The sequence below is a fragment of the Geosmithia morbida genome (assembly GCF_012550715.1).
Source record: "Geosmithia morbida isolate 1262 chromosome Unknown scaffold_1, whole genome shotgun sequence".
Taxonomy (NCBI): domain Eukaryota; kingdom Fungi; phylum Ascomycota; class Sordariomycetes; order Hypocreales; family Bionectriaceae; genus Geosmithia; species Geosmithia morbida.
This window is the reverse complement of record NW_023336188.1, coordinates 96,987-116,633: the sequence shown is the minus strand read 5'-3', so window position 1 is coordinate 116,633 and position 19,647 is coordinate 96,987. Positions and strand designations below refer to the sequence as shown.

Below are 19,647 nucleotides of genomic sequence, written 5' to 3'. Positions count from 1 at the left end.
TGGTGCGGTCTGATACATGCTCCTCCTCCTTCCCGTCGCTCCTTTTTCCTATAGCCGTAGTCAGTCTCTTCTTCCATCCCTCCTCCAACATCCGTGAAGCTCCTTCCTTCCTTACCCCCCCCCCCCCCCCCCCCCCCCCCCCCCCCCCCCCCCCCCCCCGCTCTCTCCCCTCCGGGCCCATCTCAGCAGGACATAACGCACGCGTTGCGCGCACACACACGTACAGACTGCGCCACTGGCCTCCCCGAACAGTCCGAACAGGAGAGTCATCATCGTGAGTTCCATCTCTTTCAGAATCGTCACCTTCCTCCTGCCTGCACTGTTCGCCTACGGGCTATGCTGTGGGTGGCGCGCTCCGTCACGGTTTGAAACCGTCCCTGAGATCCATCATCGCTCACGTCATGTCCACTTCCCTGCACCCCTGCACCTCGCTCTCCCACCAATCTCCCCCGGTTGCCATGGCCACATTGCCGTGCATTGCCAAATATTCCGGCTGGCTATCATTTAATACAGCCTACATCATATGGGTCTCTTCTTAGTGGATGGGACTGCTCGTACACGATAGGATATGGAGCCGACCTGGACGAGTCCCCCCCCCCCCACTGTCTGAGCAGCATATTGCCATTGAGTGGAGCACCTTCTCCAAATCTTGCCTGCTATTGTTATTAATCTTTGCCTGCGCCACTTTAAAATATCCATCTCCCTCGATCTCTCCCTCTCCCTCTCCCTCGATCTCTCTCTCCCTCTCACTCACTCTCGTGAAGCTCGCAGACGTCTTCATCAGCTCCCTTTACAGCTACATCCTTCTTTGCTCGACCCGAGGTCACGATGAGCAATAGCCCGAAGCCACAGGTCGGCGCCGATGAGCGCACGCCTCTCGTCAATGGCAGCGGCTCGGGGACACCCGCCCAGAATGGCAACCATCACCACCACATCCATCCGGATCGGTCGCCAGCCTATACCTTCTTCCTCGACTCACACAAGACGCCTGGCCTCGAGAGTCCCAATGTCACCGTCAGGAGCCTCGCATACTCGTGGCATATATTCAAGGCCACCGTCCTGAGCAGTATGTTATAACCCTCCCGTCGGATCTTGCGTACCACTAAACGCGCGCGCATCTGCGGTCGCGACACGTGGGAAGATGAAGAGGGTTCAAGAGAACCCAGTAGAAGAGAAGCGAAGAGAGGGGGGGGGGAGAAGGAGAAAAGAAACGAAAAAAAAAAAAACCCAACTAACCGATCTCTTCTCACATAGATTATGTCAACTTCCTGCTCCCCGCCGTACCGATCGGCATCATGGCCGGCATGCTGGGCTGGGGCTCCACCGCCGTCTTCACCATCAACTTCCTGGCCATCATTCCCCTCGCCGCCGTCCTCTCCTTCGCGACCGAGGAGTTCTCCCTCAAGCTGGGTCAGACCATCGGCGGACTGCTCAACGCCACCTTTGGCAACGCCGTCGAGCTGATTGTCAGCATCGTCGCCCTCAAGGACGGCCAGATCGAAGTTGTCCAGTCGTCCATGCTCGGCTCCATCCTGTCCAACCTCTTGCTCGTCATGGGCATGTGCTTCCTCTTCGGCGGTCTGATCCACCGCGGCACCAGCGGAGAGGGATCCGAGCAGGTCTTCTCGTCCGCCGTCGCTCAGTCCACCTGCTCGCTCATGACTCTGTCGTCGGCTTCCCTCGTCATCCCCGCCGCCCTCTACGGCGTGCTCAACGCGAACGGAACCGAAGAGAAGACCAAGACGATCCTCGTCCTCTCCCGCGGCACCGCCATCATCCTGCTCGTCCTCTACGCCCTGTACCTCGTCTTCCAGCTGCGCACGCACAGCAACCTCTTCGATCCTGAGTCCCAGATCAACAAGGCCGGCGCCAACGCTGCCAATGCCAGCCAGTCCGAGGAGGAGGAGGAGGAGGAGGAGGAACCCGAGGAGCCCATCCTGGGCCCTGTGGCTGCCGTGGCTGTCCTGCTCGTCACGACGCTCCTCGTCTCCGTGTGCGCCGACTACCTGGTGGGCAGCATCGACGATATCGTCGAGTCGGCCGGCCTCAGCAAGGCCTTCATCGGCCTGATCCTCATCCCCATTGTCGGCAACGCCGCCGAGCACGTCACCGCCGTGGTCGGAGCCGTCCGGAACAAGATGGACCTGGCCATGGGCGTCGCCATCGGCTCCAGCATCCAGATCGCCCTCTTCATCACCCCCTTCCTCGTCATTGTCGGCTGGATTATCGGTTCGCCCATGTCGCTCCGCTTCGAGACGTTTGAGACGGTCGCCTTTGCCGTCTCGGTCCTCGTCGTCACCTACACGGTCCAGGATGGCAGGTCAAACTACCTCGAGGGTGCCATGCTTCTCGGTCTCTACATGATCATCGCCGTTGCCTTCTACGCCGTTCCCAACGGTGCTCTGGACAAGGATGGCGCGTAGAGAATCGGCTTCTCTTCTCCTTGTTACGATAGCACAACCCCAACCCCAACCCCCTTTTTCCTCCCCACTGTATTCCTTAATTTATCGGTCTATACCACTACTTCTCCAATACCTGGATCTCATCTCTTTTTTCCTCCTGTCCTCGAGAAGCCCTCAGAGACCTCTCTTCATCCGCGAGAGTTACAAGCTCTCCACGTTTGAATCTACAAGATCGTTGTGAAACGATTTCATCACACAAAAAATTCTTATGTCTTGACTGTATCTTCCCCTATTCATCTTTTTTTTTTTTTTTTTGCCATTCTCACACCTTGTACAATTACCCCTCACACACACACACACACACACACACACATACACACACATACACACACAAAGATGTGGGTATGCATCGTTTTGTATCTTCCCCCTTCCCTACAAGTATCATCATATGTCAGATGGGGAAAGAGGAAAGGGTGGGAGAATCAAAAGATGAGCAACACCTAAATAAGTCGTACGGTGCGATTTCTCATTAGTCTAGGATATATGTCGGATGGGCCCGACTAGGAAACAACCCACATTCTGCGCTGGGGGCGCAGTTGTCGGAAGAAGGACATGGCAGCAACCAACAAAAAAAAAATACAAAAACACAAAACAGGTAGTTGCGATTGTACCGAAATTAACGCATTCTTCTCTTCTTCGTTACCCGAGATCATAATTCGCCTGGCAGCTTTACCATGAAAGCGTTGAGCCCATTGCAGTATGTGCTCTCAAGGAAATCACTACTTTTTCTTCATGTCCGGATCACCATCTATCATTTATATCGAGGTCGCATGCATGCACGGTAAGCGGCTTCACAGCTTCAAGACCTGATGGAGCACGCATACATGACAGACAAGAGCAGCAATCACTTGCATCACGCCCACATCTCGACCGACGGCGGAAGGAAAAACAAGACACGCGATGAGGACAAAGACGAATGATTCCCATTCTCATTCCAAGCGAGTGTGGGGAGGGGAGTGAATATCATATGAAACAACAAGCTGAGATGCGAAGAATAAAGCTAAGGAGAATTTAGCAGGAAAAAAGAAGAAAGAAAAGGACTTGTAGAAGAAGACCCGGTAAAAAAACCCATCGGGAAAAAAAAAGAAGAAGAAAAGAAGAAAGACACACAACGGCCCATCTCCTCCTCATGAAAATGTCTCCTTGTGGAACCACACCTCGGAAGGGCCGTCGGTCTGACCCTTCATGCAGGCAACCTGAGCGGAAGCAGCAACGGCCCCGACATCGTGCACCATGGACGCAGGACCGCACACGACGATGCCGACGGTCTGACCCCGGGCGGAAGAGAGGATCTCGCGGCCCAGGGCGGTGAGGTCGGCACGACCGTGGAAGACGGAGGTGTCGACGCTGGACTGCAGACGGGCGTGGAAGTCGCCGATCCGGCTGAGCGCGGCGGACTTGGAGCCCATCTCGGGGTCGGGGTCGGGGTCGGGTTCGCTGCCGTCCGCGGAGGCGGCCGATGTGGTGGCGGGGCCGGGATCGGGCGGGCTGACCTGCGCGTCCGTGTGGTGGATGCGGATGGACAGGCCGGCGAGGTTCCGGGGGTCCTTCTCCTCCCCGAACATGTCCGACAGGGCGTCGGTGTACCACCTCGACAGGTCCGGGTCGCGGGCGGACACGACGAGGGTCATCCTGGGCTCGGCGGAGGCAACGATGCCGCCGCCGCCGTCTGCGCCGCGGCGGCGGCAGCGTCGACGAGCGGCGAGGAAGTCGCGGGCCAGGGCGAGGGTGAAGCCGACCCCGGCGCCGCCGCCGACGACGACGGTGTGGTCGAAGCCGTCGAACCAGCGGCCCTTGAGGCCGCCGTAGGGCCCGTCGAGCAGGACGGGCACGACAGCGCCGCCGGGCTTACCGGCGGCGAGGCGAGCGAGGCGGGCCAGCCTGGCCGTCATGCCGCCGCGGGGTCGGACGTAGAAGACCATGGTGCTGCCGGCGGAGCGGTCGTCCGCCGGCGGGAGGGAGCAGATGGTGAAGGGGTGCGAGGTGAGGGAGTGGAGGGGACCGGCGAAGCCGGGGAACCGGAGGAGCATGTGCTGCCCGGGGGACCAGTCGGTCGCGGCAGACGGGGGGGCGGTCACGCTGATGCGCATCATCCGGTCAGTCTCGAGCACGAGGCGGGCGCGCATGCCGACGCCGTACTGGAGGTAGACGCGCAGCTGGGAGTAGGCCCACGACAGGGAGTACAGGACCCCGGCGACGATGAAGTAGTCCCACGACGTCATGCGGAAGTCGCAGTGTAGGAAGAAGAAGATGACGAAGACGATGGCGGCGAAGAAGTGGGTTGCCTTGAAGAATTCGTAGAATCTCTCCCTATTCTCAGAGGGGGGGGATTATCAGTATATCGATACATGATGAAATAACAAGGGGGAAATCTCCCTCTTGAGAGGGGGGGCGAAACCTTTTCCTCTACCCGTTGGAGTGGGAAATAAGAAGAAGACATACCGTAGCCAGCGGATGGAAAAGAATGTCAAGAATGCTTGGGCGAGAAGGGCAATCACGCCAGTCACCCAGACGCCGCCGTCGTTCCAGCTGGCGACTATGGTACCCTCGTCGATGCCGTCGACGATGAAGGGAAAGGTATGGACCAGGGCCAGGACGAACATGGCCCAGGCGAGCCAGTTGTGCCACACGACCAGCTTCTCGTGGGATGTGCCGAGGACGGTGGCTATGGGGTTGGCCTTTGTTGCGAGGAGGCTGCAAAAACGTGCCGGTCAGCTTCTTGTTCTTCTTCTGCTCCCTTGTCATGAAGGGGGAGGGGGGAGTAATGGAAAAAAAGAAACTGATCAAGAGGTCTTAAAGAAGGAGGGAAGAAGAAGAAGAAGAAACATACATGATGAAAGGCATGCAACCTAGCGCCATCCATCCTGCTCGTGTGGCGATGGGAGGTGAGTGACCGTAGCTAGAGTCGGGCCAGTAGTATGGTTTGGGGGCGAGGGTCATTGCTAAGAGAGAGGGGAGAGAGAGGAGTGTTAGCACGTTTCTCCTGAACTCGTTTCCTCCTGAACCAAGATGGGATAGATTGGTTCGCTCTGGAGAGAGGCAGAGAGATCTCTGGTTTGGGGGGGGGGGGGGGGGGGGGGGGGGGCAAGAGATGAAGACAGAGATGATGACAGAGAGCAGCACGTACTGGTAAAGAAAACAAAGCCGACAGCCCCGAGGAGATATGTGCCCAGAGATTGGGAATTCCAACGGCCAAGCCTCCAGGACTTGTAAGAGGCCAGCCTGACGACGGAGACGACCCGTGTCCAGGACCGGGAGCGCGTCCACGACTCTGGGGACAGGACGGAGACGGCGTGGCCGAGGGAGAAGACGACGATGCAGGCCAGGATGAAGGCGACGGTGGGGAGGGCGTAGCGGTGATCGGCCTCGTACCAGAATACCCAGTAGCCCTTCTTGAAGGCGCACTGCTCGGGCGTCATGTCGCATGTTCCCGGATCTCTGTCCGAGTGCAGCATGACGGGTTGATCTAGCCATGGCACAGACATGGTTGCCGTGTTGACTCCCTCGATCCCCGTTCTCTCTCCTTTTCCTCTCTTTTCTTCTCTTTTCTTCTCTTCTTCTTCTTCTTCTCTCCTCTCTGTTCTCTCTCCCCCCCTTTTTTTCTTTTCCCCAACAGCCGGCGAGCAGATGAAGGCAAGTTTGGATATGTTTTGAAAGAAGAAGAAAGGGATGCTAGAAGAGGAGAAGAGGGAGAAGAAAGAAGAGCTGAGAGTGCAAAGAGGGGATGATGTTCTGAGGTGATACAAGATAAGAGAGAAACCCCCCATATGTTTGTTGTTCAGAGACAGGAAATATTGCAGTTGATATACGTTGATATACGCACACACACGCACGCACACACACGCGCGCACACACACACACACGTATATATATATATGTGTGTGTGTGTGTAGAGGGTCCAAGCCATTCACGACCAAGATATTACGAGAGATATCAAGCTGTGCCCTCTGATGGTACATCATTACCCTCCCCTCTTGCCCCGTTGCAGCGATGCGGTCTTCCGGTACTGATATTGCTTGCAGGGATGGTAATGATAGTAGTCGTGACGGTATCAAAACGTGCTCTCGGAAATAACGACAAGGTTATTATATCACCACTACTCCATACTTTTTTTATTTCTTCTTTTTCTCCTCTACTCGTATCGTAGCATCTTTATTGCTAGCTTCTAGGAAACAGACGAGTAAACCGTGTCTGAAGAAGAGGGAGAAGATAGCACAGTCCGTACTATTAGCAGAAAATACATGGTAATATCGTCTATCAGAGTCCCCTCCCCTCCCCCCCCCCGGCAACGGCAACGTTTGTGCCGAAGTGAGCAGAGAGCAAGTTTTTTTGAGAAAAAAATTGAAGAAAAAAAAGACTGGAAACTATCAACCCCAGACTTGCAGAAGAGCAGGTAAGAGCAAGTTTCTCGAGCCCTGATTAGTCGGATTGGCTTACATATAATAATTATAATAATTATATATGTATATATATGTGTATATATCTTGCTCAGACGCTGACAGCTCCATCAACACACGAGCACATTAAGTCGTGCATATATTACTATTACATCGTACTTTGACGGTGAGATCTGCAACTAGATCGATTGGTAAGAGATGATAAAACGTGCTCTCAATAGAGTATCTTCTCTTCTCTTCTTTTTTGAGAGAGAGAGGGGGGGGGGGGGGGGGAGGGGTTATCATATCAAAAAAAGAGGTTGATCCTACCTTGAAACTTGGTAATCTACCAGTAGGTACTAGCTGGTATTATACACCTGCCTGTATCCTCTTTTGGCTGACTTCATTCTTCTCAGCTCCCATCTACATACACACGCCTACACACACAAAAGATAAAAGAAGGAGAGATACAGAATTTCTTTTACAAACATTCTTTCTTTTTTCTGGAAAAAAAAATTTGAAAAAAAAAATGCCCCTATTCCCTCGTCACGATGACAGCATGAGCGGCATGGACATGGGCTCGTCCACCACGACAGCATCCGGCTCCATGGCCACGGGCATGTCAGACTCGACATCCTCCGCCATGTCATCAGACGACATGATGTCCATGTCCTCTATGACCATGACCTTCTTCACCTCGACCGCCACCGCCCTCTTCTCCGACAGCTGGACGCCCGAGGATGGAGGTCAGTACGCCGGGACGTGCATCTTCCTCATCTTCCTGGCCGTCTGTCTACGCATCCTCATCTCCTTACGGCCCATACTCGAGACCCGATTCTGGGCCGCACGCAGCAACGGCAGCGGTAACCGCGATGAGAAGATGGCTCACAGTGGCTCGGATGGAGAGTCGCATCGTCGACTGTCCTCCTCCTCCTCTGCCGCTGCTGCTGCTGCTGCAAGTCGTCATCCTAGGGCTTCTGTGGCTCTCGTCGGAAGAGACCTGGCCAGCCGCTGGTCCGGCTGGAGCGTGGGCACCGCTGCTAGCAGGGCCACGTACGAACTCGTCATTGCTGGTGTCGGATATCTTCTGTGCGTCTCTTTTCCCTCTCTCCCTCCCTCTCTCTCTCTCTCTCTCCCTCTCCCTTTTCCCTTCTCCCGCTTGGAAGGAGAGAAAACAGAGTGCCGGAGACGGACACTAACCTGCTTGTAGAATGCTGGCCATCATGACCATGAATGTGGGCTACTTCCTCTCTGTTCTCGGTGGCATCTGGCTAGGAACATTTGTCCTAGGAAACCTGTCTTACGACGATAGGTCGGACCACTGCTAAAGAGAAGAGAAGAAGAAGAGAAGAAGAAGAGCATCTGTATACATCTTGTAGCGCTGGTGTATACGCAATGTCTTTAGTCTCTTTGTTTGGCCTCTGGCCTCTGAGAGGGGGGGGGAAGGGGTTCTCTTCTTTATTTTTGTTCTTGTTTGGCCTAGGTTTGTTTTTCCCCTTTCTGGATATACATCACACACAAATCGTCCGACTTTGATTCCCTTTCGACAACAGACCGTCTTCTCATCATCTCTAGCACAGCGCGTCGTCACGTGTCTTGTGATATGATATATATATATCTTCCCTTGAACTCGTCTTCATTAATCATTCTCTCCCTCTTTCTTTGTTTTTGATTTTTATCTTTACCCCAAGTTCTAGCATGCTGCATCCTCTACATGGTTTGAGAAGATGATTAGAAAATAATGATGATGGATGAGATCAAATGCACACCTGCTACCCGTATCTTATGCCGTAGGCTTGGAAATGGGCGTGATGACGCCCTGCTTCATCAGCACCCGAGGCTTGGTGCTGTCCTGGAAGGACTGCTTGGTCTGCCACTCCGGGCCCATGGGCAGGCGGAGGGATCGCTCGTATTGCTGTCTCGACTCGAAAGGGTGGGGTAGCTGAGTTGCCAGGTAGCGGTCGTTCTGTATACGATGTCAGCCTTAGCCCTGTCGATGCATTCCTTGTGTTTTCCTGCCCGCCCCCCCGCCCCCCCTCTATCTCTGCATGGATGTCTGCGTATAGTATGTGGCGAGGATGGCTCAGTACTGACCTTTCTGTTGCGCTTCTCGTTGATCATGACCTTGTCGAGCTTGGCATCCTGGCGGTTCTTCTGCTTGATACCCTCGACCTTCTTGAGGAAGCGGCCCTGGTTGCGCTTCTTCTGCCTCTCGCTGATGCCGTCGCCCACCCACGACCCCCAACCGGGAATCGTCTCGTCGACGACCTTGTCGTCTTCGTCCTCGGCCATCAGCTGCTTCTCCTGGGCGAACTCGAGCTCCACGTCGTCGTGGGCGAACGCCCGGTCCAGCAGGCCCTGGTCGCGGATCGCCAGGGGGAGGTGGTTGTCCGCCTCGTCCTCGTCCTCGCCTTCGCCTTCGTCGTCGTTCGAGGTGCCGGTGGGCCTGCGCTTCTTGCTGCCGACGGCCACCTCTAGACCCGCTGCGGCGGTGAGATCCAGCTCTACCGTCTTGGAGGCAGAGGCGGCGTCCTTCTTCCGGCGACGGGACTCGCCGCCCGTGGACCAGGCGGCGCCGCCTCCGCTCGGAACCGGGCCGGTTGCTGATGGTGGCGGTGGTGCTTCTGCGCCGGCCCAGGCGTTGCCGGGAGTGGCGGCGGCGGCGGCAGCGGGGGTGATGGCGGAAGCCTTGCGTCCGTTGCTGACGTCCTTGCCGTGGCTGTCGTCGGAAGCCTTGTCGCTCGTCGAGGGGGCTCCGGCCTGGGTGGTGGCGGCGGCAGCCTTCGTCTTCCTGGCGGCTGCAGGCGGCGCACCGCCGGCTATGGCGGCGCCGGGGACGCCCGCACCGTACTGCCTGCGGCCGACCTCGCTGGCCTCGTCGTCTGAGCCGGCATCGTCGTCGAGGTTGTCCCCGTCAGCAGCGGCGATGCTGTCGCGCAGGTCCTCGAGCTCCTTCCTCCTGGCGGCCTCGGCCTTCCTCATGAAAGCCATGGCCATGACGCCCTTCGCGGGGGCCTCTTCCTCGTCCCTCCGCAGCTCTTCGTCTATCTGGCGTCGCAGCGTGGCGCCGCCACGCTCCCCGCTCTCGTCGTCGGAGCCGTCGCTCCCGGAGCTGGACGTTTCGTCATCCGAGTCGACGGCGGTCTTGCCCTCCTTGCGACGGCGGAGCTCCTCATCCCTGCGGGCCATCTCGTTGAGTCCGGAGCGGAAGTCGTCGTCCCAGACGGCGCGCTTGGCCTTGCCGCCCATCTTGGCCCACTTGCTGTCGCGGTGGCGCTGGCCGACGCGCTCGAGGGCCCTGCGGCGATCCTGAGCCTCGCGCTCCTCCTCAGAGTCGAGGGGCCCGTCGCCGTCCTCGCCGGCCTTGATGGCGTCGCGCTCGCTCTGCCTGCGGTGCACGCGGTGGTAGGCCTTGCTCTTGATCTTCTTGACGCGGGCGGCGCGCTTGGCCTCGCGGGCGGCCAGCTCGCGCTCGCGCCGGCGAAGGTTGACGGCCTCGCGCTGCGACAGCTCGTTGCCCTCGTCGTCGTACACCTTGGTCTTCTCCTTCTTGGGCTTGTCCATCGAGAGGCCGCTCTGGTCCATGATGGACAGGATGGCCGACTCGAGCTCGTTGTGCGACGACGCCGTCGCCGCCGTCAGCGGCTGGAGCTCGCTCATGTCCAGGCCGGCCTTGCCCGTCGTCTCCGGCAGCGGGAACGTGAGGTGCTCCGCCCGCCGGTTCTGCTTCACCGTCTCGGTCCACCGGTTCAGCGTCTCTGTCGTCTTCTCGTAGGCCGCGCTGCGGTCTAGGCGGCCCTGCTCGCGCCGTGCCAGCGGCACGTCCACCTTCCTCTTGCTCGCCTCCGGCCGCTTCTCCTCCTTCTTCAGCTGCTTGACCGCCTTCTTCATCGACGGGTCCACCCCCGACAGGCCCAGGTCGCCTAAGTCGATGGCGGCCAATGTCGAGCCCCGCTGCTCCTTCTGGTCGGCGTCGTCAACCTCGCCTGCGAAACTCGACACCATGCCGCGCAGGGCCTCGAGCTTGGCCGGGTCGACCTCGTCATCGTCATCGCCGTCGTCGGAGCTGTCCTCGTCGTCTTCGTCACCGGACTCGGATTCATCGGAGCCATCGCTGCCAGAGTCCTCCGACGACGATTCGCCCTCCCTATCGGGCTGCTCCTCCTCGGAAGATTCCTCCCACTGGTCCAGGGCCGTCGCCAGGTCGATGGCTTCCTCGCCGAGAGTCTCGCCCTGGTCGTCTTGCGAGTCGTCGTCCGAGTCGCTCTCCTGTATGTCATGTTATTTCCCGAACAGCCTACAGTAGAGGAAGAGGGCAGGTGGGGAGAGAGAGAGAGAGAGAGAGAGGGAGGGAGGGAGGGAGAGGGAGAGAGAGAAAGAAGAAAAAACTAACCTCGCCCTTGCTCTTCTTCTTCGACTTGGAGCCGCCAAAGGTGTATCCGTCAAACTTGCCTTCGTCGCTGTCTCCCAAGGCATCGTCACTATCAATCTCGGAGTCCTCATCGTCGTCCGCCAGGCCACCCATGCGCCACTCGTTGCCCTCGCTATCGCTGCCGTAATCGGCATTGTCGTCGGCGGAGGGGCCCTTGGCGCGTTTCCTCTGGGGTTGCTGCTGTTCGTAGTCGTCATCATCATGGTCACCCCCGTCTCCATCATCATCTCGACCATGTTTTCGTTCGATATCGGCATCCAGCTCTCTGAACCGCGGCGTCTTCTTGTCCCGCACGGGGAACATTTCCTGGGCGATGCCAAATGCGTTGAGGGCATTCTTCTGCGACCTGGCCTTGGAGCTCTTGCCGCTGCTCTTTTTTCTGGCCTTGGACGGGCCGGTCATCAGTGACCTCCCGTGAGATTGTCGTCCGGGCATGGCGCGGTAGGATCTGTGGTTTGTATGCTCGTAGTACGTATCATACAAATTGACAGTATTAAAGCATCATCACCAAAAAAAGAAAAAAAGCCAAAAAAAAAAAATCAGTGCGTCGATTTTTCTGCCGCTGTCCCCTCTAGAAACTTTTGGCGGTGAGAGGACGGTACGTATCTTTCTCCAACAGTTGCTGGTTATACTGGTATTATTACCGTATTATCGTACATATAATCTGTAACCTGTACAGATTACAGATTACAATTACGGATACAAGCTACCCGTGTAATTCTTACTAACACAAACTCGGCCTCCGGAGCACTCAGAGTTACGAGCCACCGGGTCAAACAGCCGTACTCGTACGTCTCACGAGTCCGACAGCAGGAGAAAAAAAAAAAAGGAAAGGGCAAAATTCCTGAAAGAGTAAATAAGCGGGGTTCGATGGACGCCCCTGGACCCTTGTTCCAGCCTATCAGTGCGCTCTTGATTCTCTTGCATTATTAACTGGTGATTTTCCCTCCTCTCTCTATTTTTCCCCTTCTCTTCTTCTCTTGCCGCCCCCCCCCCCCGGTATCGCCAGTCGATTCTACTCTATCCCGCATATTCGCCATGGCTTCCCTGGTACCCGGAATCAGGCGCGTAGCCCTCCAGGCCTCGTCCAGGTTATCGGGATGCAGCCAGTGCCTGCGACAGCCGGTTGCCCGCCAGGTTCTGGCCGCCACCTGGACCTCGCCCACGATCAACATGGTTCGATATTCGTCTTCGGCAACGACGACTGCAACGACCTCCCCGCTCGGCAAGCTAGCCCGGGATATATCATCGCGCCCCGAGCATGAACAGCAGAAGACTGGCTCAGCCGCCGGTGAGGGGGAGTCGACCAAGAAGTCGTCCTTCCCCGATACCAACCCCAAGGGTGTGGCGTACTGGCTTCTCGGCAGCGCCGCCAGCGTGTTTGGCATCGTCGTGTTTGGTGGTCTCACGCGTCTCACGGAATCAGGGTATGCACACAAGACACTCTCGCCCTGCACCGGGCAATGGGGAGGAAGACGAGGAAGAAGAGGAAAAGACCAAACGACTGACAAGAAAAACCCCTCTGCAGTCTGAGCATAACCGAGTGGAAGCCCGTGACCGGGTCTCGCCCTCCCATGACGGCCGAAGACTGGGAATCCGAGTTCGCAAAGTACCGGGCGTCGCCCGAGTTCAAGCTCCTGAACCCGTACATGACGCTGGACGAGTTCAAGAAGATTTACTTCATGGAGTGGACGCACCGTCTGTGGGGTCGGGTCATCGGCCTCTCCTTCGCCCTCCCCTCTCTGTACCTGGTGGCGCGGCGGCGGGTGACGCCCCTGATGGGCGCCAACCTGCTCGGCATCTCCGCCCTCATCGGCTTCCAGGGTTTCATAGGCTGGTGGATGGTCAAGTCCGGGCTGAAGGACGACCTGTTCGCCGAGGGCTCGCACCCGCGCGTGTCGCAGTACCGGCTGACGGCACACCTGGGCACCGCCTTCGTATGCTATTCGTGGATGCTCCTCTCGGGCCTGTCGATCCTGCGCACGCACCGCATGCTCCGCGCCGCCGACCCGCGCGCCGTGCTCGACGGCGTCCGGGCCCTGCGCGACCCCTCCCTCAGGACCTTCCGCCGCCTCTCCATCGGCCTCGTCGGCCTCGTCTTCACCACCGCCATGTCCGGCGGCCTCGTCGCCGGCCTCGACGCCGGCCTCATCTACAACGAGTTCCCCTACATGGGCACCGGCCTCACCCCGCCCTCGTCCGAGCTGTGGGACCGTTTCTACTCGCGCCGCGAAGACGGCTCCGACCTCTGGTGGCGCAACATGCTCGAGAACCCCACCACCGTCCAGCTCGACCACCGCATCCTCGCCATGACCACCTTCACCTCCATCCTGGCCCTCTTCTTCTACGCCCGTACGGGCCGCCTCGCCGCTGCCCTGCCCCGCGACGCCCGCCGCTCCACCACCGGTCTGGTCCACCTCGTCTGCCTGCAGGCCACCCTCGGTATCTCCACCCTCATCTACCTCGTGCCCATCCACCTAGCCGCCACCCACCAGGCTGGCAGCATCGCCGTGCTGACCGGTGCCCTGGTCCTCGCTCACAGGCTGCATGTCCCCGCCGCCACCGTCAGGCTGATCGAGCAGCGTCTCAAGCAGATACCTAGTGCTCGTCGCTGATCCGTCCCTCTTACTCCCGTCTCTTCATCTGCTTCCGCCACTTGGTCTCTGTCCTGCCTTGATTTCTTTTTCTTTCGCATATATATATGTATATATGTATACATGTATATGTATCGTGTATCATCATGTATTACCACTCGGGCCTTCCAGGGACAGCATCACATCATCATCAGGCTGTGTGTGTACTTGTAATATAGGATCGGCGTTATGTACTCAACTCAGACAGTATACAAATAGAGTTTCACGGGCGGATGGATTATAGCGCCCCTCGCCCTGATCAGAGACGACCCCATGTTTGAGACTGACAGCTTGCTCAAGAGCAATGCAAAGATCACGGCACATGTGCATTCATCTTGACAGGTCAACATCATGGTACATACTCCAGCATCAAGGCAACGTCTTCCCATCAGCGCCTACGTTGCCTTTTATTCTTCTTCTTCTTCAACCCATATACAACCCCCAACCCCCCCACCCTCTCCCTCCTCAGATATCCTCTCCTTCCTGCCAGGATACTGTTGCGAGCGTTATCCCTTTCAAGCCCATACACTGAGGCCGTGGAACGCTCTTTCTTCTCTATTTCCCCTCTTTTTCCTGGTCTATATCTTCTGAGCGCGTGTTGGATTCTGGTGTGGTGGAGGTATTACATCATGTCACGGGCAAGAGGTGTCTGTCAATGCGATTACTTCGACTAGATGACAAAAGGAGACAAGACACAAACAAGGTGGAGAGGGAAGAGAAAGTAACGGAACCCCCCAGCAAATAGAAGAAGCACCTCTTCTCGACCGCACCCATAAAGTGACTATTCTTGTATAAGAGAATCCTTCTTCTAAAATAGCAATAGATAAAAAGTAAGTAGAAGAGCAGTAAAAAAAAAAAATTGGGAAGAAAAAAGACGCTCCCGCAATGTTCTTTTTTATATGATATTGGAAAGAAAAATTCTATATTAACCGCTGTACAGAAAAAGAAAAAGGGAGAAAAACATGAATTTTTTTTAAAATATGAGAGAAGAATGGGGAAGAATAGATGAGAACCCAATATGCCGAGAGGTGGGAAATAAATGTCTTTTTTTTTTTGGTTACATGTCCTATTCCATGTACATGGCATCGCTGCGCATGCCTTGGATAGCAGCCATGCCCATGTCACCGGCGTGCATACCGTTGGTCTGTATGGCCATGTTCATGTGAGGCATGGATCTGCTCATGTTCATGGCTGTCCTGCCTACGGGGCTACCGGTGCCGTTTTGCATCATGAAGCGCTGGTCCGGTATGCCTCTTTGCTGCTGCTGCTGCTGCTGCTGCTGTTGCTGCTGCTGTTGCATGGGCGCTCGTGTTCGGGGTACTTCGAGCGTAGCCTGCTGCTGCTGTTGCGGCTGCAACGAAGGGGCTACGGGCTGCTGCTTCTGGGGAGATTGCTGCGGCGGCTGCTGCTGCTGCGGCTGCTGCTGTTGCTGCTGCTGCTGTTGTTGTTGTTGGTGTTGTTGTTGTTGTTGTTGTTGTTGTTGTTGGTGATGGTTCATCATTGCGAAGCTGTCGTCGTCCTCCATCTCAGCGTCGGCGTCCTGGTCACTCGTCGTCTCGTCGACCGATGGCGGCGCCGTCGTGTTGGCCGACGTGTTGTGCTCGCTCGTGGCCCCGCTGACGCTCGCCGTGGACTGCCTCTTGACCGGCTGCGTCTGTTGCTGCGGCGTATTCGACTGGCTCCGGCTGATCTGGCCGTTGGTCGCGGTGCCGGCGGCAGCACTGGTGGCGGCGCCGGTGCTGGCGGCGGCGGCTGCGGTGACCGCTGTGGCGGCCGTACCGTTGCCATCGACGCTTCCCGATGTCTGCTGGTCCAGCGGTCTCTGGGCGACCATGCCGCTGCTGCTGGCGCGGCACGACGAGACGACCGTCTTCCAACGCTCGATGGACCGCGATACCAGGGTGCCGATGTCGAGCTGGCCGTCGTCCGTCTGCAGCCCGCTCAGCGACGCACCCTTGACGCCCAGCTCGTAGGCGTGGGCGATGGTATCCCTGTCCATGGGAAAGGTCTGGGGTGCCAGCGACCTGAACTCTCTGGGCTGCTGCCTCCTGTTGAGCTGGTCAATCTGGGCCTTGAGGTGGGCGTTCTCCTGCTCCAGATTGCGCTGCGTCTCCTTCATCTTGAGGCCCTCCTTGTGCTTCCGTCCGACGCTGCGGGCCATCTCCAGAGCCCAGACTTCGTTCTGCCGGGCCGGCGGTAGGCTGTCCCACACGGTGTAGGCCGACTGCAGGTGCTCGTGGATCTGCTTCTCGAGGTCGTCGGCCGCCTTTTCTGCCTTGCGCAGCTGGTCTCGCTTGTCTCGGGTGATGCCGTTGGCAGCTGAGGCGCATGCGGAGTCGTCCGAGACGTCGTCGGCTGCCGACTGGCAGGTCGCCTTCCACGACTTGAATTGGTCGTCGAAGAAAGCTCGCAGGGCATCGAACTCGCGCTGGCCCGGAGATTGGACGGACCACGAGGTCGAGGTGGGGTGCTGCGTCGACGAGAAGAGTGTGGGCGGAGGCTGCAGGCACTGCAGTGTGAGGGCTGGGAAGTCGAGGGAGAGGGGGTCGAAGTCAAAGGGCATCGAGGTGGCGTCGATCCGTTGTCTAGGAGGCAGGTCACCTATCAGTCAAAGCACACAACACGCGGCACCCATGCATGGCAGGATGCAAGGTCCCACCGAGAGGAGGAGGAGGAGGAAGGGCAGAGGGAGCAGGCTGCGGACTCACTTGGCAGCATGCCAGGAGCCGAGCAGCTCGCGGAGTGCCAGCTCGGCTGCCCTGGCCGTGTCCACGGCATCGGCCAGCCGGTGCTTGGCGTCAAACTGTGCCTTGTTGATGATCTGGCGGCTCACGTTCCTGGGCCTCCTGCCAATGTCCGGCGTGGCAGCGTCGGCAAGGTCGTTGGCGGAGGCGTTGAGATCCCACCGGGGGGTACCGTAGGAGGAGGAGTACTGGCTCAGGGACGAGTCGACGGCGTACTGGCCGTCCCTGGGGAGGGGAGGGACGGCAGACGCCCTGTCACGGGAGGCGCCGTCTTTGCTGGCCGTGGAGCTCTTGGGGGTGCTGATCGGGGTCGAGACGCCACGGCGAGGACCCGTCGAGCCCCGGGGCTGGCGGCGGGTGATGTTGCCACGCATCTTGCGGATGGCGTCGACATCGTGGACGCCATCCGAAGGCTTAGGGTTCTTCTCCTTTATGTATACGTCGAGATGGCGGCCGAGGGACGACGAGGTGAAGGGCTGGCCACAAAAGGGGCAGTTCTTGTCTTTCGGAGCGCTGTACTTTGTAGTCCTGCTGTCTTCATGCTGACTGCTGTCGTCCATGGTCTCGGATTGCATCTGCACGTCTCCTGTCCTCTTCCAATCGACTGGTCGGTGGCAGGAAAACGAGCGTCGAGGATTTGGGGGGTTTGGAGATGAAGCTTCAATCTGTAGGAGGATTGGCGGTGGACGAGAGGATGCAATATGCTTCACTACCATTCAACGGCCTAGTCGTGGAGGTGACGGGTGAAGAGATGTCCCTGGGGGTGAGGGCCCATGAGGAGAATTACCTGCGGGAAGGCAGTCGAATAGTAGTAGTAATAATTTAAAATAATGTTTTTTTTTATTCTTTAGAAAAAAAGGAGGGAAAGAGGGAAACGAGTGTGAGTCTGATGTTTTTTTCTTTTTGACAAGTCTAACGAGAGAGGGCAGGCATTCAAAAGGGGCACGGGGAAGGGAAAGAAAAAAAAATTAAAGGAGAGACGTTCTGATGGAGCTTGTGGGGGAGGAAGCAAGCAGGAGAAAAAAAATAATTCTGGCCAGTGACGACTAAGAGGAAACGGGATAAATAAGGATAAAAGTAATGAAGGGGGAAAAAAGAGATGAAATGAATTAAGAGCTGAGAGGATAATTAGGGTTCGAGATGGAGAGGGAAAGCGAGAGAGGGAGAAATGCTGAAGAAGGAAGTAAGAGAGATGGGATCAATTGGCAGGATGTTCGCCTAGAGGTTTGTGTCCTCTCTCCCTCTCTCTCTATCTATCTCTCGCTCTCTTCCTAGGAGGTTTGGTGGGAGTATCAACGAGTACGCGGTGGGCTGAGAGTAGGAGTAGGTAGTGATAGCACATGTCTTGGTGGTGGAGGTCATGGTGGGAGCTACAGCGAACAGAGCATTATTACGGAGTATGTACAGATACATGTACCTACCTCACTGCCCGGCATCACAGGTAACACTCTCTACTACCAGTACAGATTATGGATACTAGAGAGTAATCTGTACCGGTGCTGCAGTCGTACTGTTGAATAGTATCATCAATTACTACCGCTCGTCGTAGTCGTGATAGGTATTCACAAACAAACAAACAAACAAACAAAAAAGAAGAAGAAAGAAGAAAGAGGCGCCAGGAGGTCACTCCAAAATCTCCTCAACTCAGAACTCAGGGGTGCAGCGAGATGCGCGAGATGGTGGGCGTTCAAGGCGTCTATGGCCTCGACGTCCCCGCCCTGAGCGTGGCAGGAGGCAGTCCTTCCCTGGCTACCTACGTAGGCGGGTATCATGTACTCGTACGTGTCAAGACAAATCCACACGAGGCCGGACAGGGACACGGCACAAGGACCTGTCCAGGCAACTTCCCTCTATCTAAGAGCAGCTCTGTATCACTGACAACTCGTAGGTCTAGCATCGTGCAATGCATGTACGGATGCCTATCCTGTAGATATATCCATCACGCCTGTGCACAGTACACACACACATCATCACCTCCCATTCCCAGTCCTACCACAACGTGACAGTACCTGTCCCCTCACCAGTACAGGCAGAAGCCTCACAGGCTACAGCGTGCCTCTCGCAGCGTGCCTCTACAGGGGATCGGCCGGGCTACAGGGGATCGCTACAGGGGATGTTCCACGCTGGACCTGGAGACCGTCCGGACTGCCCCCAACTTTGACTGCAGGCGCCCCTGAGTGCCGGCTGATGAGTGTTATTATCTATTACTATATGATATGACTTGTAGAGGCAGACGGTGATGGGTATGTTTGGAATACATATAGCTCCCCCTGCTCTATCGTATAGAATCATGCATCTTCTGTTCGGCTACGGATATCAGGACAGCCCACGGGAGTGCATGATCCGTACATGGATACGGATAGAGCGCCTACTCCCTACTCCCTACAGCCTTTGCCCGGCAAACCCTAGCGGTTGAGAATGTGGTCATCAATGATAGTACCACGGAGTACCTCCTGGATGGACATCTCGCCAGACATGTTCGTATGCAGACAGCATGGGTCGGACCAACACTTACGACGAATGCGACCCGACGGAGAAGATACTGACTGCGACAGAGTACGAATGATTACAACCGTTGCCATATTCAGCCCGACAAGAGGTCTGGAGCCGAGCATTGCGAGTACGAGTACAAGCATGCTTAGTGCCAGTATTGTCTGAGAGCACAGTACTTACTACCTGCAACATCTTTCTTCCGTCCTCCTTCCTGCTGCTCCTTACGACTACAGCTGCGAATGCAAGGGCCGGCCGGTGCACGCCTTGGCCCTGTCGGGAAGGGAAGCTGATGATGCGCCGTTGTGGATCGCCCTACATACGTGTAGTGATAATTGTTATGTATGCTCGTAGGTAGCTGCATGCAGTGAGCCCGGCCTTATGTAACTCTCCCCTTTTTTTTTCTCTCCCCCTCCTATCTACCCTCTCTTTCTCTCTCTCCCCCACACACCCTCTCTCTCTCCCTCTCTCTCTCTCTCTCTATCTCTCTAGCTCTCACTCACTCACTCT

The 19,647-nt window shown here is 56.8% G+C and overlaps 6 protein-coding genes across 6 annotated transcripts; 3 read left to right on the top strand and 3 right to left on the bottom strand.

Moving 5' to 3' along the window:
- Window positions 1–828: 828 nt before the first annotated feature.
- On the top strand, window positions 829–2,423 carry GMORB2_0800 (Ca2+:H+ antiporter; the record flags this gene model as incomplete). Its single annotated transcript, XM_035462784.1, has 2 exons — window positions 829–1,066; window positions 1,255–2,423. The coding sequence occupies 2 exons, from the start codon at window positions 829–831 to the stop codon at window positions 2,421–2,423; spliced, it is 1,407 nt and encodes a 468-aa protein (XP_035324208.1).
- Window positions 2,424–3,589: 1,166 nt separating this feature from the next.
- Window positions 3,590–5,947, bottom strand: GMORB2_0799 (reductase; the record flags this gene model as incomplete). The annotated part of the gene is made up of 4 exons (XM_035462783.1): window positions 3,590–4,772; window positions 4,905–5,156; window positions 5,293–5,404; window positions 5,590–5,947. 4 exons carry the CDS (start codon window positions 5,945–5,947, stop codon window positions 3,590–3,592), a joined length of 1,905 nt encoding a protein of 634 aa, XP_035324207.1.
- Window positions 5,948–7,397: 1,450 nt separating this feature from the next.
- Window positions 7,398–8,166, top strand: GMORB2_0798 (Ctr copper transporter family; the record flags this gene model as incomplete). The annotated part of the gene is made up of 2 exons (XM_035462782.1): window positions 7,398–7,927; window positions 8,049–8,166. 2 exons carry the CDS (start codon window positions 7,398–7,400, stop codon window positions 8,164–8,166), a joined length of 648 nt encoding a protein of 215 aa, XP_035324206.1.
- A 455-nt stretch (window positions 8,167–8,621) lies between these two features.
- Window positions 8,622–11,705, bottom strand: GMORB2_0797 (U3 small nucleolar RNA-associated protein 14; the record flags this gene model as incomplete). The annotated part of the gene is made up of 3 exons (XM_035462781.1): window positions 8,622–8,804; window positions 8,933–11,079; window positions 11,321–11,705. The coding sequence occupies 3 exons, from the start codon at window positions 11,703–11,705 to the stop codon at window positions 8,622–8,624; spliced, it is 2,715 nt and encodes a 904-aa protein (XP_035324205.1).
- Window positions 11,706–12,308: 603 nt separating this feature from the next.
- Window positions 12,309–13,885, top strand: GMORB2_0796 (cytochrome c oxidase assembly protein subunit 15; the record flags this gene model as incomplete). The annotated part of the gene is made up of 2 exons (XM_035462780.1): window positions 12,309–12,697; window positions 12,799–13,885. The coding sequence occupies 2 exons, from the start codon at window positions 12,309–12,311 to the stop codon at window positions 13,883–13,885; spliced, it is 1,476 nt and encodes a 491-aa protein (XP_035324204.1).
- Window positions 13,886–14,969: 1,084 nt separating this feature from the next.
- Window positions 14,970–17,207, bottom strand: GMORB2_0795 (uncharacterized protein; the record flags this gene model as incomplete). Its single annotated transcript, XM_035462779.1, has 3 exons — window positions 14,970–15,156; window positions 15,763–16,488; window positions 16,612–17,207. The coding sequence occupies 3 exons, from the start codon at window positions 17,205–17,207 to the stop codon at window positions 14,970–14,972; spliced, it is 1,509 nt and encodes a 502-aa protein (XP_035324203.1).
- Between the last annotated feature and the right edge of the window lie 2,440 nt (window positions 17,208–19,647).